Source organism: Alexandromys fortis, unplaced genomic scaffold (genome assembly GCF_014885135.2).
Source record: "Alexandromys fortis isolate MF-2015 unplaced genomic scaffold, M_Fortis_MF-2015_v1.1 scaffold_55, whole genome shotgun sequence".
Lineage (NCBI taxonomy): Eukaryota > Metazoa > Chordata > Mammalia > Rodentia > Cricetidae > Alexandromys > Alexandromys fortis.
The window spans coordinates 4,176,750-4,192,671 of record NW_026067936.1 but is presented as its reverse complement, the minus strand read 5'-3'; the positions used below and the strand labels follow the sequence as shown (position 1 = coordinate 4,192,671).

The window sequence follows — 15,922 nt, the reverse complement described above, 5'->3', positions numbered from 1 at the left end:
GCCACGGCGGGAAGGGACCTTGAAAGGAGCCAGACCACTTATTGTGAGAGTCCATTCCTCTGAAATGCCCAGAACAGGTAAGTGTCTAGGAAGAAACGACAACGTAGTTTCCCAAGGCTGAGGAAGGAGGTGCGCATAAGACGGCTACCAAGTATGAAGTTTCTTTTTTATGGTGACAGAAATATTCTAGAGCTGAATTTCAAAGGACATCAACTGTGGCTCAATAGATCGATTCCAAAATACTGACTTTATGCTCATGTCTTGGGGTCCTGTCCTTCAGTAAAGTTTCAGGACATAAGGGGGTCAACAGCAGACACTCTTAATAGAAAACGGTGAGTTTGGTCCATACACTCAATCTGCAAATGGTCTTACAAACAGTCCTTTCATTTGTGAAGCATTGAGCAAAAAAAATTTTCCAAAAAGAAAGGAAGGAAGGAAGGAAGGAAGGAAGGAAGGAAGGAAGGAAGGAAGGAAGGAAGGAAGGGAAAGGAAAGGAAAAAGAAAAGTGAGCTTTAGTTTTTAAACTCACCTCATATCTCAAAAATGACCAGTTTTTGAATTTCCATCAGAACTACATTCTCCAATGTCTTGCCCAATTTTTGCCATTTTCAAGAGTTTCTTATTTCTATAAGAATGTAACAAATAGTATATTTTATCAGAACAGACTTAATAATTGCTTAAGCGTGTTCTGATCATATAAAATAAATGTATCTATAAATTGTGACCTAAATTTAATCTAGTTTTTCTTGAAAGAATTTTATTTAATTATCTTAGGTAAAGAGTATAAAGACAATTAATATAATATATACAGCAGTCAAATAATGGAATATATGTATATATTTACAGGATTCTTATAAATAATATTGTCAACTTCATATACTTATACAAAACATCAACTTATTACGAGCTTTAACCCAAAGTTCACCTAAAAAATGATAAAACATACTTTATAAAATTCCTTGTTCATTTGTGTTCATGTGTGTATGTTTGAAATTGAATAACACACACCTCTTGGGCACATGGGGGATACCTATGGAAAAGGAGTTTATAACATGCTGTATTTTATAACAACAAAAAAGAAAATATAAACTAAATCCAGATATTTTATTATTAAAGGTAATTGGAAGGCTTTGTATTCTAAACTTGTTTAATTTTGGATGGAATCCGACATGAAAAGAAAAGTAAAAAAAAAATAACTTTAGAAATAAAACATCATGGTCAAAAAAGTAGACTGAGAAGCCATCACACACCAAACATGGTGTTGTACTAGTTTTCAAAACTGTGGGGAATATTATGTTTCATCATATTTCATGTTCTAAAAGCACTCGGGCTAAGTGTGATGACACACACTTGAGTATTTGGGGAAATGGGACAATGGAATCGTGGGCTATAAAATGAGACCCCGCCTCAAAAAGGGAAGAAAGAAGGTTCAGATCCTGTCACTTTCTGAAGTAAAACTTAAATGCAATTGTTTTGTTGTTATTTCACCGTGTGTGTATGTGTGTGTGTGTACGTGTGTCTCAAGATGTGACTCCGTTTGTTGTGTCTGGCAGTAAGCCCCTCTAAGCGTTGAGCCATCTTGTAGACTTAGAAATAGTTCTTCTGAAAACACATAAATAAAATGAATTTAGATTTCATTTCACATATAGCTAATAGGAGCGGTTGACAATATTTGAAATACTAAAATCTTACCTGGTTATCTCCTTTTGTAGTTCATCATTTTTCTTCTGCTGCTGATACAAATTATATTCTAAAGATTGCTTTAATTTGGTAAGTACTTTGATCGAATTTTCCTCGTCTTCCATCTTCAAGAAATCATACAAAATAGCTTTAAAACCCTAGAGACTTATTCTTCTTTCTTAAAACTATGATGAAGCTGGGTGGTGGTGGCTCACGCCTTTAATCCCAGTCCTAGGGAGGCAAAGGCAGGCAGATCTCTGTGAGTTCAATGCCAGCCTGGTCTATGGTGGGAGTTACAGGACAGGCTCCAAAGGTACAGAGAAACCCTGTCTCAAAAACAACCAAACAATCAAAGAGAGAAACTATGATGAATATGCATAGAAAATTTTAATAAGTGTGATAAACCTAACACAACCAAGGAAAATGTAAAATAATTGATATTTTTCTTATTTATGAACAAAGCTATTTTTCAAATGTGTTTATTATTATGTGCATGGATGTTTTGAAATCATGTATGTCTGTGCACTGTGTGTGCAGTTCCCAGGAAGGCCACAAGAGTGTACTAGATTCCCAGAGACTGGATTTATCAAACCTGAGTCCTTGGGAAGAGCAGTCAGTTCTCTTTACTGAGCTCTCTCTCTGGCCCCCTAATTAGTTTAATTAAAACTTTATTATAAAGAACTTGCAAGTAAAACAAACACAGCGAAATTAGCCAGGCCCAAGGTGTGCCCATCGCAGGAAATACAGTTAGAACAGCCATTCTGCAACTTGGGACCCTCACACTGGATTTTACCCTTTCGCTGTCGAGTAGGTTTTTATGCACTTAATCCAGCACTAAAAAAATTAACAAAACATGAAAACTCCATGATATATTTGAAACAAGAAAAACAATTAGCTTTATAACCTCTTTAATGACTTTTCTAAGAGTTAACTATTACCATGAATTTTTTTGGTTTGGATGGTGGATAAAAATGTAAGGATGCATAAAAATATATTTGCTTCAATGAGATGCGAAGATTAGGCCCAGTTAATTTCAATGTGTGATGGTTTTCTATAATAAAATTTATATACTCAAAATCATTTCTATTTTTCATATTTCCTGTTCTTTAAGTTGCTAAAATGTATTGGATAAAATGCAAGACTTCGCAAATAAGGATTGTTAAAATTAAAGTATGGTTGCATTTATACCCTAGTAAAAATATACCATAGAAGCATTTTAATAGCTGCAGATAGTCCAGGTTTACTTAAGTCATAATTTACTAAGTTTTTTTTTTTTTTTGAAAACCATTGTTTTATTCTCAGTGTATCTTTTTATCCTCGCATGACTGTTGAATGAGACAATCACACTCATTCTCTCTTGGCAGTCTCTGGGCGTGGGAGTGTTCACCTGTGGCTAGGACGCTTTGCTGCAAGCCTCATCCTCTCTACAGCGCACGACAGCATAACAGAGTCTGAGTCACATGGTCTCATCATCCCCCTCGCTCACATCCCGCTCAGCTAGTGTTTGTTAGGAGGCCGTGTCAACAACAAACTCGTTTTTCATTACCTAAGGATACCAGCTTTTACACTAACATCAGATCCCCAACCGTAACAACTGCAATGAAAGATTTTGAGAGTCAAGAACACTTCAAGTTCTTCTGTTTCCTTTACTCTTCTTTTTCTGCCATAACTTTTGCTTTACCACATCAACCTGACTCTTCTGTGTGTGTGTGTGCGTGCGTGCGTGTGTGTGTGTGTGTGTGTGTGTAGGCTGAAGATTGGTGTCCAGTGTCTTCCTCATTCACCTTTCCACCTTATTTTTTGAGGCATGGGCTATTTCTCTTGGTCAAACTTAGGTATGTATTACCTACTGGGACAAGTATACTTGAACTTTTCTTTTGTCTATTCTGCCGCATGGGAGCCATTCTTAGATCCACAGACATGGACACTGGCTATGAGCACAACCATACAGCTGGTGAGTAGGGCAGAGGTGAAGCAGTGTCCACTTTTACATAAGAACTGGACATAGAGACCTCGAAGAGCTCTTAATGACAGCTGTTTTTATTTAAAGGCTATCGGTACCACTGCCATCTTCTCCACCAGTCATTCAGATGGGGGTGAAATTCAGAGGCAGGCGTGCCCTTTCCTTGCTGACGTGAACAGTGGATCGATAAACACGTGTTTTAAAATTGACACAAATATGCTTCAAGGTAAATCACAATTAAGGATATCTTCTTGTTTAAGAAAACGGAAAAACCTAGTTCTAAGAGATGCTTTTGGTTTTGTTTCATCTAGTTTACGCATTACTCCTGGTGACTCTGGATTATTCACACCCATATGTGGTGAGGTGTTTGTATGCCGGTGACACACTCATGATACGTGTGCAGATCCAGGAATCTGCGGCGAAACACTCGAGCACTGTAAAGACCAACCAAGCTGTAATCCTCCAGAAACGTCCGTCAATGCCACAAAGTCTGTCCACAGTGGCAGTCACTGTGAAACTATGTGAGTATAACTTTAAACAGCGTTTAAAGCCATGCTATTGTATCACAGTTATTTACTCTAATGGGGAAAGACAGAGTGTTCACACTTTAGAAAAATGCATGTTTTGCTTTCTATTGTAATTAATATATATTGTAAGCAATTTGGTGATACACGAAATTTGGGAGAAAAAGGTTTCTATTGCAAGTCTGAAAACAGGAAATGACCATACCGTCACTGGGTAGCTTCGCATGCAGTCATCAGAAGACCGTGGGTTTCCTGGCAGAACCATGTGTCCACATGGGAAGAAGTGTCTGTGAGGGCAACTGCTTGCCACGCAAGGGTTCTCAAGAGAAAACCTTGTTTCTGGTGTGGGCAGAGGAGATGTGTCCTGCTCCACTGTGGTGTGGACTTGTGTGCAGGATTTATCTAGTCTCCTGTTCCTGTAAAGACTGAAAGGGTGTACATTATAATATGGATCTCATCTATCCATAAATGTCTCCCTGTATTTTAGAAGCACTGTAAGAATGCACAGAATTTCCCTATTAAACGGAATCTTAACACTGAAAGGTGTGTAGAAGCAAGCCTGCCATGCAGATATTACAGGTTTCAAATCATTCCAAAGGATTACTTATAAATTTAGGAAAATTATGAGGTAACAAATACCTCTAAACAATATCAGAAGTAAAGACAACGCTATCAAAGACTTATGATTTCACAGGTAAAAAAATGCTGTTTTTTGGGAGGACCCCACACCTATGATCCTTAAGGCTGGAGCAGAGATATTTTAATTCAAAAGGCAGTGACATGAGATTACAGATATGGTAACTATATGGTCATACTAGCAAGTTTACTAATATTCATTTATTAAATATTATATTGTACTTCTTAACTGTTTCTGAGTAAGATGGCAAAGATTTTTATGGATACTTGCATTTATTAAACAAGTTTAGGGGGTTAAAAGAAAATCTCCTCAAGGACATTTCCAAGCTTCTGGTTTTAACACTTTGTCCAGAATATGGGTGAAATGAAGCACTGAACGATGGGCAATCATTCGTGGTAGCACCAAAGGGAACAGCCGAGGAAAGCTAGTTTAGGAAGCTCCAGACCGTGAACAAGGAAAGTAGCTAGCCCTAGGGTTTCCTTACAGTCTTCTAAACAGCACCAAGACTTTTACTATTTCTATTTATTGGCTAGCTAACGAGCAAACGTATCACTAACAACCACGTGAGAATACTAATGAAGAAAATCACATGTCTAATCAAAGGCAGGAGGTGTAACATAGTCTACACTGGAACCCCGTTTTGAAGGCCAGTCTTGTACTGTCTAAGATTATTCTCCAAAGCTATTATTTTGGCTAGCTCGCTCTTGCACCTGCTAATCTCATGCCCATTTCACTGTAAATTCTGGCCTACAGGAAACCTGGGGTTGCTCTATTTTCTGCAGTTCCTGGTTTTACTCACTTGAATAGCAATGAATTGCTAATCCTTAATTCTTCTATACATTGTTGCTCATAACTTTTCTGAGCACTTGTACTTGAGTCTTTTCCGGTTTTCATTTTGGAGGATTCAGACCGCAGACTCTGGATTCTGATTCCTGTCTGATCCGTCGGGAAAATGTTCTCACATAATTCCTCCAAAGTTTCTTGAGTACCTGCCTGTGTCTAAAGCAAATTGAAACGATATATTTAGAGAGAAATATTCAAATATTTATTACAAATTTGATAGGTTTACTTTTGAGTAAATTATTCAAAGAGCATTTTTAAACGCTCGTTTAAAATATTTATCATCAGGGACGGCTCAGAGATTAAGATCACCTGCTGCTCTTGCAAAGGCCTGGGTTTGTTCCCCAGAACCCATTTGGGAACCCTGCAGAGCAAAAGCTCAATGTGGTTAATGCCCAGCTGCACACACAATCTGTCTGTTTCTCAGGAAAGGGAGAACCCACCATAACAGAGAACTGGGACACGACTCCAAGGCCAGGGACCAGTCTCAGAATTTTCAAACCTGCATGAGTGTCTCCCTCAGTGCCTTGCATTCTCCATCCTACTCCAGACTTGGAGGTCAGGGGTGGGGGTTAGGACTCCAGCAGAGAGTTGATTATGTGAGCTATAAAGGACTTATTGAAAGGAGGTGTGTTTTCTAGGCCCCAGCCTAATACTATGGTCTAGTTACTGCATTCCCATCTGGACCCGAGAATGATGGTAAACAAATTTAAGCTGTGACTCTCTGGATGGTTAATCAGAGAAAATGGGGTACCTTAAATGATCCAGAAACAAGTTGCATGCTGCAGGCAGTGTCCTTTGGAGTCAAATGCAGTAAGTACAGACCTTAGCTTCCTGAAGGTGGGCACTTTAGTAAGATGTTGAGTAATAGGAAACAAGACATTAGAATAACGGAAGTGGGGGGGTTGCAAGGCTCCCCATGAGAGCAGTTTTCCCCATGCAGGGAAATGCACATAGTAGAATATTCCCTGAGTTAAGAACAGTGAGTGAGGGGGTTTATTCCTTCAAGATTAGGACTGGAAACGCTTGGTCTACAAAAAGCAGAGTGATTTGATTTTTAAAGGGAGAAGGCAACTTTGAATTTACTGCTTTTTTTTTTTTCAGTGTGGAGAGGGTGGGGCTGTTGAACACAAGGCCTGATGTCTACTAAACAAGCCCTTGATGACTGGGGCACATGCTGACCCTGTATTAGATATTCTAATAAGTCTTTATTTTCCTTACCTCCAAGAAGAAATAAAGAAATTTTAAATCATTTAAAACAGTTCTTAATAAAACAAACATACTGCTCTTTGAATAAAAGGCGGGGGGCATGATTCTTTCTGACCCTCCAAGCTCGTTTCTATGGAGAAGAACCCCACGTTTGCATCCTTCCCACATCTACACACAAACAGATCGTGTTGAGTTTTAGAAAGCCAAGTTACTCCTTCGAGTAAGGTGTTGCTTTAAAATAAGCTTCCAGGACACAGTGTGATTTTAAGTACTTTATGATGTTGACCAGTACACTTCATTTCATCTCATTTTCTTTTGTGATAGTGGAATTGTCCATGAAGAACAGATTATCGATGGTTTTCTTCTGAATACTTTCTATATGTATATATAGAATATACTTTCTATATGTATGTATGTATATATGTATGTATAGATAAATATATATATATCTTCATGGAAGCATTGTTCCAAAGATATTTCCTGCAGCATTATCAACTGGCACCAAAGTCATCCGTTCTATTAAATCAGCTGCTTGAGCAAACTCATGCTGGCATAAGCACTAGCAGTGGCAATAAGAATACAACAAATATCTTTTCAGTGAGATACTTAATATATTCCCTAAAATACTGACATATATTTTTAGGGAAGAAAATGCCTTTTGGCATGACAAAAATGAATGAGAGTGACCTACCAATTTTTCATTTTGTTCCAATTTTAAAGGTGAGTTTTGCAGACACCCACGAAGCTCTTCCATTTTCTTAGCTTGCTCTTTTACTTCAACTTTTAACTCAGAAAGTTCTTGCTCAATCCTAAAAGTGCATGTTTTAAAATAGTTATTCTCATAGACTAATTTTTAGTACCACATTTTAAATGTTTTTTTTTAATTTAGTTCACAAGATAATGGATTTTATCGTATTTTAGACATGCATATCATTAAACATTGTTCCTTCTTGTCTCTTGCCACCCTCCCCATCCCTTCTGTCTGTTCGCCCTACTTCCTCCCCATACCCGCCATCCTGCTCTCCTGCCACAGGTGACCTGCCACAACCACTTGCTCCCCTTCTGCCTTGCCCTAAGACCCCTTGCTTCCCTTTATCGCTCCTCTCTCATTATCCTATATTCCTATACAATATTACATTACTTTTGAAAAATTATCTGAAATAGAAATTGCATAAATTATGATATATTTGAAAAGTATATGATTTAGAAATTGTATCACTTTCCAGTCCTACTTTGTAAGAATATGATGCAAAGTTTAGGTATGATATAAAAAGTCCTATAATTCTTCATTTTTTATCTATTTATAGTGTTTGGAGAATAACCCAGGCTGACATTCATATGTTCTATCACTGAGATACTTCGTAAACTCTGAAATGTGTTTCATGTGACTTCAAGCATGTATTCCAGGCTTCACACCCATATACTAACTCATAACTGATGTACCTTCCCATTACACATCTTACTCTTTATATAAACACTCAAGCCACATCGAATGTTACTTCCAAGTATACCTTTGTAAGTGATCTTTCATCTTCTGGGTAATTTTTAGAGTTTCTATGTGTTGTCTTTGTGATTCTTGCAACTAAATAAAAAATTGAAAATAATTTTTACTAACATGATAAATCTAGCCATTAATTGATAATATGCTAAAGTCTTTAGGAACTCATCTAGATCCCTTGAGCAGTCTGTGGCAACCTGGGTTTTGAAACTTCCCAGATAGCTGAGTGTTGCGGCTCACAAGATCTGAAGTAATAATACTGTCTCTCTTGTCAACAAAACATGTCTTGACATTTCTATCAGACTAAAATATGTTATTTTTAAAGAGTGTATTATCTGATAAAAGATAAAGGCCTGAGAAATGGGAAAAGGGAACACCCTCATGGTATGTATGTATGTATGTACGTATGTATGTATATTGCATTCCAAATGCTACATCATCACTGTTGTACAAAGAGTTCCTAGACATGTAAATGGCCACTACTCGGCCAGTGATATGACATAGTGACCTCACATCTCATCTTTTGTTGCTTCTCTGAAGAGTGTGTGGGACAGCGATATCTGCATAGATGCCCCAACATCTGTTTCATGTTAGCATCCTGTATTCCAGTCTCTTCATCTATGAGATTGATATCACAGTGTCTACCTCACTGGGTTACTGGGCAGATTCAAATAGCCAATGCACACAGGTTATGGTTATGTGCCCCATGGTGGTGCATCGCTGCTGGTAGCTTTAATATTCTGGTGGTATTTTGTTTTGCAATAAAATTTGATCTCTTAAGGTGCAGCATTTCCACGGGATAGGGACGAGAGCCCCAGAATATGATTCCAGTATTTTGTAAAGATTTCACTCATTTCACTGACAATAACATTATCCATTTCTAATAATTTATGGCTCAAAAGGCTGTCAAGATTGTTCATGAAGCAAGAATGATACAGTACAACGTAAGCAGCATGCCTTCGTCAAGTCACTCAGTAACAATATGCAATACTACCCTAAGAGGCTGCCTGACATATCTGATCTAAAATTACTGGATTATACTATAACATCAAAATTCTCTACATATTTACAGGAGAGAGAGTATGTAATTTTTGCTGCCGTTTGATACCACACTAACCTTTCCTGTCCCACCTCCACCCCTTCAGACATATTCTACCCCATATATGTGTAGCAGGTCCTATATTTCTAATCTATAATCTGCATATTCAAGAAAATCTATGTTTATCATGCTGAATTAGGCTTACACTTAGTAAAATTAACTCGAATTTTATTAATTTTCCTGAGAACGATACAATTTTATTCTTTTTTAATGGACATTGTTGTTTTTTGCCTGCATGTGTATCTGTGTGAGGATGTTAGATCCTGTGGAGCTGGAGTTACAGACTCCAGTTGTGAGGTGCCGTGTGGGTGCAGGGATTTGAACCAGAGTCCTCTAAAAGAGCAGTCAGTGCTCTCAATCACTGAGATCCTCTTCACCTCCACAGTTCTATTCTTCACAGCCCAATAAAGCTCTATTGTTTGTATGTACCACATTCTCTCTACCCATCCAACTGTCTACTGACATCCAGACTGCTTCCATGTCTGAGCTATTGAGATTGAGTGTCATAATAAAGATGGATTTGTGAGTATCTCTGTGGTTTTCATATATCCCTTTACAGAAAGCCATGCCCAATAAGAATGCGGAGTTGTGGAGCCAGTCCCAGTAGGGACATCTATCTACAAAGAACCTCCCTGGCCTAAGGTTCCGGGAACATTGAAAAAAAGTGAGTGGAAATATTGTCAGAGCCAGAGAATCGGCAAGTTTATTAGCTGTGTCTCCTAGTAATGTCAGAAAGTCTCACCAACACGACAACCGAACAGTGATGACAACAGTGGACAGAGGAAAGCCTGGGAGGCCTCAACCCCACACAAAGAACTACAGGCAGCTAAGGAATACTGAGCATGGCAGGAATAGTCTTCCCCAGGGAAGAGCACACCAATTGGTTACCCAGCACCCAATAGTGAGCTCTGGAAACATACATAAGTAACATACTTATACATACTAAGCAGTCTTATTTAGGGATATATATGTACACATATATGTATATATTCAACGTTTATGGAATATTTGTTTAACGATGTAAATATGTGTTAGATTTGTTTATGTTGTGGAATATTTGTTTAACTATATAAAGATATGTTGCATTTATTTAATCATGTAAAGACGTGAGACTGTTTCACCTTGCCTGTCTAAGGCGCCTGATAGGTCTGATAAAAAAAAGTTGAATGGCTAATAGCCAGGAAGGAGGTATAGGTGGAACTTCCAGACAGGGAGAGTAAATAGGAGGAACTTGGGTTCAAGAGAGTAAGAGAAAAGGGGATGACAGGGAGACCCCAGGGGCCAGCAGACAGACACAGAGGGAGCAGGAGCGTGGGACATACAGAACAAAAAGAAAAAGTAAAAAGCCCCAAGGAAAAACATAGATGAACAGAAACAAGTTAAGCTAAGTTAGAAGAGCTCTCGGAACAAACCCAAGTGAAGGCCAAACATTCACAATTAGTAAGTTTCCACGTCTTTATTTGGGAGCTGGTTGATGGCTCAAAGAAAATTTCAAGTGTGTGTGTGTGTGTGTGTGTGTGTGTGTGTGTGTGTGTGTAAAACAACAATTAATAAAAAAGGAACCATTAATTTGAAAGACAGTGGGGAAAGGTCTATGGGAGAGGTTGGAGAAAGAAAAGGGAAGGGAGTGATTATCTGATTACATTATAAACTTGAAAATAAAAGAAATGATCTTTAAAATAAGAGCGAAAATGATATAAATGAAAAACATATGAATAGGATAGATAAGCGATGATATCATCTTGCTTACTGATGCGTCAGGTGTGTTAAGTTTCTGTAAGCATAGAACCATGAGAGCTTGGCTGGTAATGTAAACTGAAAAAGATATTTATAGATCATATTCCTGTCATTAATTACAACAAACACATTAGTTCACCAAAGGGGCAAAGTTGAGAGAAGATGCGAATGCTTTACTTGAGGCCGGTTTACCTCCTTCAAGATGGCTCTTGCACTCCTCAGATGCCTTTCAAGCTCTGCCATTGTGACTCTTTCGTTGAACTGCTTTTGTTTTTCATGTAAATGTTTCTTAATATTTTTATGAATAATTCTTGTCTCCTTGAATTCTTTGCATAAAGTATACCTGAGGTTAAAGTGCTTATCATGAAATTAAATTTGTCAGAAAATGCAACGTTCACACTGATCTTTATAGGTTAATTATTATCATTATTATTATAAATTGTATGAAAAATATAAGACAAAAACAATTAAGTTACATTGTCAAATACTTTTACTTTCTAGCCTTATATTTCAAATTTTGTTATTTAAGACTAGGTTAAGCATTATATAGAGTGAGCAGGTAGTATTTAATAATATAGGTATATCATTATGATGTATTGTTAAATGTATGTATTAATTATGTATATATAAATGTAATAATGGTTAATATAAAACATGAAGTAGAAAGAGAGCAAGCAATGGTATATGGGAGGGCTTAGAGAAAGGAAAGGAAATGGAGAAATGTAATTATAAGCTAAACAATTTTAAGGTAAAAGAAAAAACTAGATTAAAAAATATAACCTCACTTATGCTTTTTATGATAGCTTGGGTTTTTTGTAATGATTTTACCTTACTCTGTTGATCGCCATGTCTTTTATTAAAAACTTCAGAGTCCCACTTGGGACGAGACAATAACAAATAATTAAACTAATATTAAACATCATGCTCCTTCATGATAGAGAGCAGCCACACAGGCATGTTGGCATGTGTCAGGTCCAATAGAAACCTGGGGCAAATGGTTAACTGTGGTGCCTATGAGCAAACCCAAGCTTGTGATGATCTCCAGGCTCATTCCATACCTGAGGCTCCTCTTCCCAACGCTTCTCACCCCGCCTGCTACCCTAAACTCCTCCAGCTCATGAGCTTTTCTTCCTCCAGCTTCTGCTTCCCATATAATCCTGTCATCTTGGTCGTGTGCTCTAGTTCTAATGACCCCTCTTCCACCTTCTCCCCCTCTCTCTTGGTTCCTTCTCTCTCTTTGTCCCGTTTCTCTTGACCCCCTCTCCTCTAGTCCTCTCTCACTGTCCTCTCCAGCCCTCCTCTTTCTCTGCATGCTCTGGACTCTTCCAGATGCCTCTGGCTATACTCTCTCTTATTGACAATAAAACCTTCTCTTCAGGCATCCCTTGGAGAGACCATGCCCTCACCTTATACAGCATGTGTTTTTAATCCCAGTGATCTGAAGACAGAGGCAGGTGGATTTCTGTGCTCTGAGCCAACTAGGGATATGCAGTGTGAGCCTGTCTTGAAAAATAAAGATTTCTTTTCTTATCTATATATGAAAGTGATGCTGAAGAATCAGTAATTGTTTCCCATTTTACTTTTTATTCGATGTGTGGTGATGTAGAATAAGCTCAATATTTGTGAGACCTTCAGTCCTGGTTAGCATGCACAAGGAGCCCAGTTTCATCTTCAGCACACCAATTAAAAAATGCAATCTTTGCCAGGTGGTGGTGGCTCAATCCTTTAATCCCAGCACTCAGGAGGCAGAGGCAGGCGGATCTCTGTGACTTTGAGGCCAGCCTGGTCTACACGAGCTAGTTTCAGGACAGCTAGGGCTGTAACACAGAGAAAGCCTGATTTGGAAGAAAAAAATAGTGTATTCTTTAAAGAAAAGGTTTTCAGGCTATTAATAAGACCATTTTATGCTCTATGGGTAGAATTATGAATGGATATAAATGTACTTGAAAAAAGCTAGGAATATTAACCAAAGACATTTTTAAATTTCCTATATTTTAAATATATGATTTTACATTAATGAACTTGCTAAAAGTAAATAATTAAGATTGTAAAAAAATTGCTTATCTAAATTATAATACTTGCTGAATTATTTCTATGTCAATACAATAAAAACGCCACACAGTTTCATGTGGTGAATAGTGACCTTTCGATATAGATGATGTCTATCATGCACACATTAAAATTGGTATTTTAAAGATGATATATGTCATTATCAGTGATATCCATGATTACCAATTTTTTATTATTCCCAACAATGCCTTGATCCATAAGACACAAAATTTTTTTCCTGTGAAAAATCTATGATGAAAACCAGTGGTTACAATGCTCTCTCTCCATATCTCTGACATAGAGTTCTCAAAGTAGGGTGTCATACCTCAGTTTGCAGAGTTCTTCATCCTGTTCCACTATTTCATCCTCTAACTTTGATTTCTCCTCTCTTCTTTTTTTTAGCTCCTTCCGTAGAGCAATAATTTTATTTTCTATTTTTTGATTTTTTTTCCTGAGTAGTTCATGGATTTTTTTAAGGTCTAATAATGCATTGTAGGAATTGGGTAAATCCTGTATTTTTAATGATCCTCCAGAATCTGGATGAAGGAAAGAAGAGACAAAATAAAATACATCAATTAGTGTCTTATCTGTGTAAAAAAAAAGAAACTATACATTTTGACCTCCTTTCATTGATGCTCTGGACAGATATAGACTGGACGCCAATGATGAAAATTACATTAAACTAAATTCTGTAACAAGAACACACTAGATCTGTGTTCTTAGTTTAAAGTTCAGTAGGAAAAAAAAAAAACAGATTAATGACCATTTGGAGACCCGTGGTTAAAAAACCACAAGAGTTCTGTGGTCGCATAAGGTTATCTGCAGCTGGAACAAGAAGATATCTCAGAGGAAAAGATGGCGACGTAGGGGAATAATGAATGTGCCTGAAGCCGCTAAGCAGATGGTACAAAGGATTCTAGACCGTCTCCAAAGGTGCGGAGAAAACTGCCGTCTGCTTCTACCTAATGCGAAGAACGTTAGTAGTTAGTATACGAAACAAACAAACATGAAATAAAATGCTTTAAGCAATTTTCAAGACAATGGACTTCAGGTAATGAAAACAATGGATTCCTAAAGTCCCAGCTCCCTGCTGCAAGAGGGATTTTAAGCCAAAACACAGAAAGAATTGAAGACGCCAGTCAAGGTGAGATTGCATAATCGTGTTTAAGAATTGAAAGCAGTACATCCCATGCTCCTCTTTTTGGGTCTGGCTTACCTCACTCAGGATAGTGTTTTCTATTTCCATTCATTTGCATGCAAAATTTCGAGAAGTCATTGTTTTTTACTGCTGAGTAGTACTCTAATGTGTATATATTCCACACTTTCTTCATCCATTCTTCTATTGAAGGACATCTAGGTTGTTTCCAGGTTCTGGCTATAACGAATAATGCTGCTATGAACATAGTTGAGCAAATGCTTTTGTCATATGATAGGGCATCTCTTGGGTATATTCCCAAGAGTGGTATTGCTGGGTCCAGGGGTAGGTTGATCCCGAGTTTCCTGAGAAACCGCCACACTGATTTCCAAAGTGGTTGCACAAGATTGCATTCCCACCAGCAATGGATGAGGGTACCCCTTTCTCCACAACCTCTCCAGCAAAGGCTATCATTGGTATTTTTGATTTTAGCCATTCTGACAGGTATAAGATGATATCTCAAAGTTGTTTTGATTTGCATTTCCCTGATCGCTAAGGAGGTTGAGCATGACCTTAAGTGTCTTTTGGCCATTTGCAATTCTTCTGTTGAGAATTCTCTGTTCAGTTCAGTGCCCCATTTTTTAATTGGGTTATTTAGCATTTTAAAGTCTAGTTTCTTGAGTTCTCTATATATTTTGGAGATTAGACCTTTGTCTGTTGCGGGGTTGGTGAAGATCTTCTCCCAGTCAGTAGGTTGCCTTTTTGTCTTAGTGACAGTGTCCTTTGCTTTACAGAAGCTTCTCAGTTTCAGGAGGTCCCATTTGTTCAATGTTTCCCTTAATGTCTGTGCTGCTGGGTTTATACATAGGAAGTGATCTCCTGTGCCCAACTGTTGTAGGGTACTTCCCACTTTCTCTTCTATCAGGTTCAGTGTGTTCAGATTGATATTGAGGTCTTTGATCCATTTTGACTTGAGTTTTGTGCATGGTGATAGATATGGGTCTATTTTCCAAAAAGAGGAGCATGGGATGTACTCACTCATAATTGGTTTCTAGCCACAAATAATGGTCATTGAGTCTATACTCTGTGATCCTAAAGAAGCTAAATAAGAAGGTGAACCCAAAGAAAAACATATAGTTATTATCTTGGATATGGGAAGTAGACAAGATTCCCGGGCAAAAAATTGGGAACTTGGGGGTGGGGTGGGACGGGGGTAAGGAGAGATGGGGAGAGAAAAGTAAGAAGGGGATAATGGGGAGAACTTGGGGAAACGGGATGACTGGGAGAAAGGAAGGTTAGATAGAGGAGCAGGGAATCACATAACTTAATTAAGGGAGCCATCTTAGGGTTGGCAAGAGACTTGAACCTACAGGGGCTCCCAGGTGCCCAGGGCGATGTCCCCAGTTAGCTCCTTGGGCAGCTGAGGATAGGGAACCTGAAATGACCCTATCCTATAGCCATACTGATGAATATCTTGCATATCACCATAGAACCTTCATCTGGAGATGGATGGAGATAGAGACAGAGACCCACACTGGAGCACCGGACTTA

At 38.1% G+C, this 15,922-nt stretch overlaps 1 protein-coding gene across 1 annotated transcript in view; it reads right to left on the bottom strand.

The window, feature by feature from the left end:
* Nucleotides 1-537: 537 nt before the first annotated feature.
* The window catches only part of Potea (POTE ankyrin domain family member A), a 77,556-nt gene continuing 62,171 nt past the window's right edge, over nt 538-15,922 (bottom strand). Inside the window, exons 35-42 of the mRNA XM_050146738.1 lie at nt 13,562-13,772; nt 11,380-11,530; nt 8,365-8,435; nt 7,545-7,662; nt 5,604-5,803; nt 4,373-4,592; nt 1,693-1,805; nt 538-625 (exon numbers count right to left, since the gene is read on the bottom strand). Coding sequence (XP_050002695.1) covers nt 538-625; nt 1,693-1,805; nt 4,373-4,592; nt 5,604-5,803; nt 7,545-7,662; nt 8,365-8,435; nt 11,380-11,530; nt 13,562-13,772 — 1,172 coding nt within the window. The remainder of the gene's footprint in view (nt 626-1,692; nt 1,806-4,372; nt 4,593-5,603; nt 5,804-7,544; nt 7,663-8,364; nt 8,436-11,379; nt 11,531-13,561; nt 13,773-15,922) is intronic.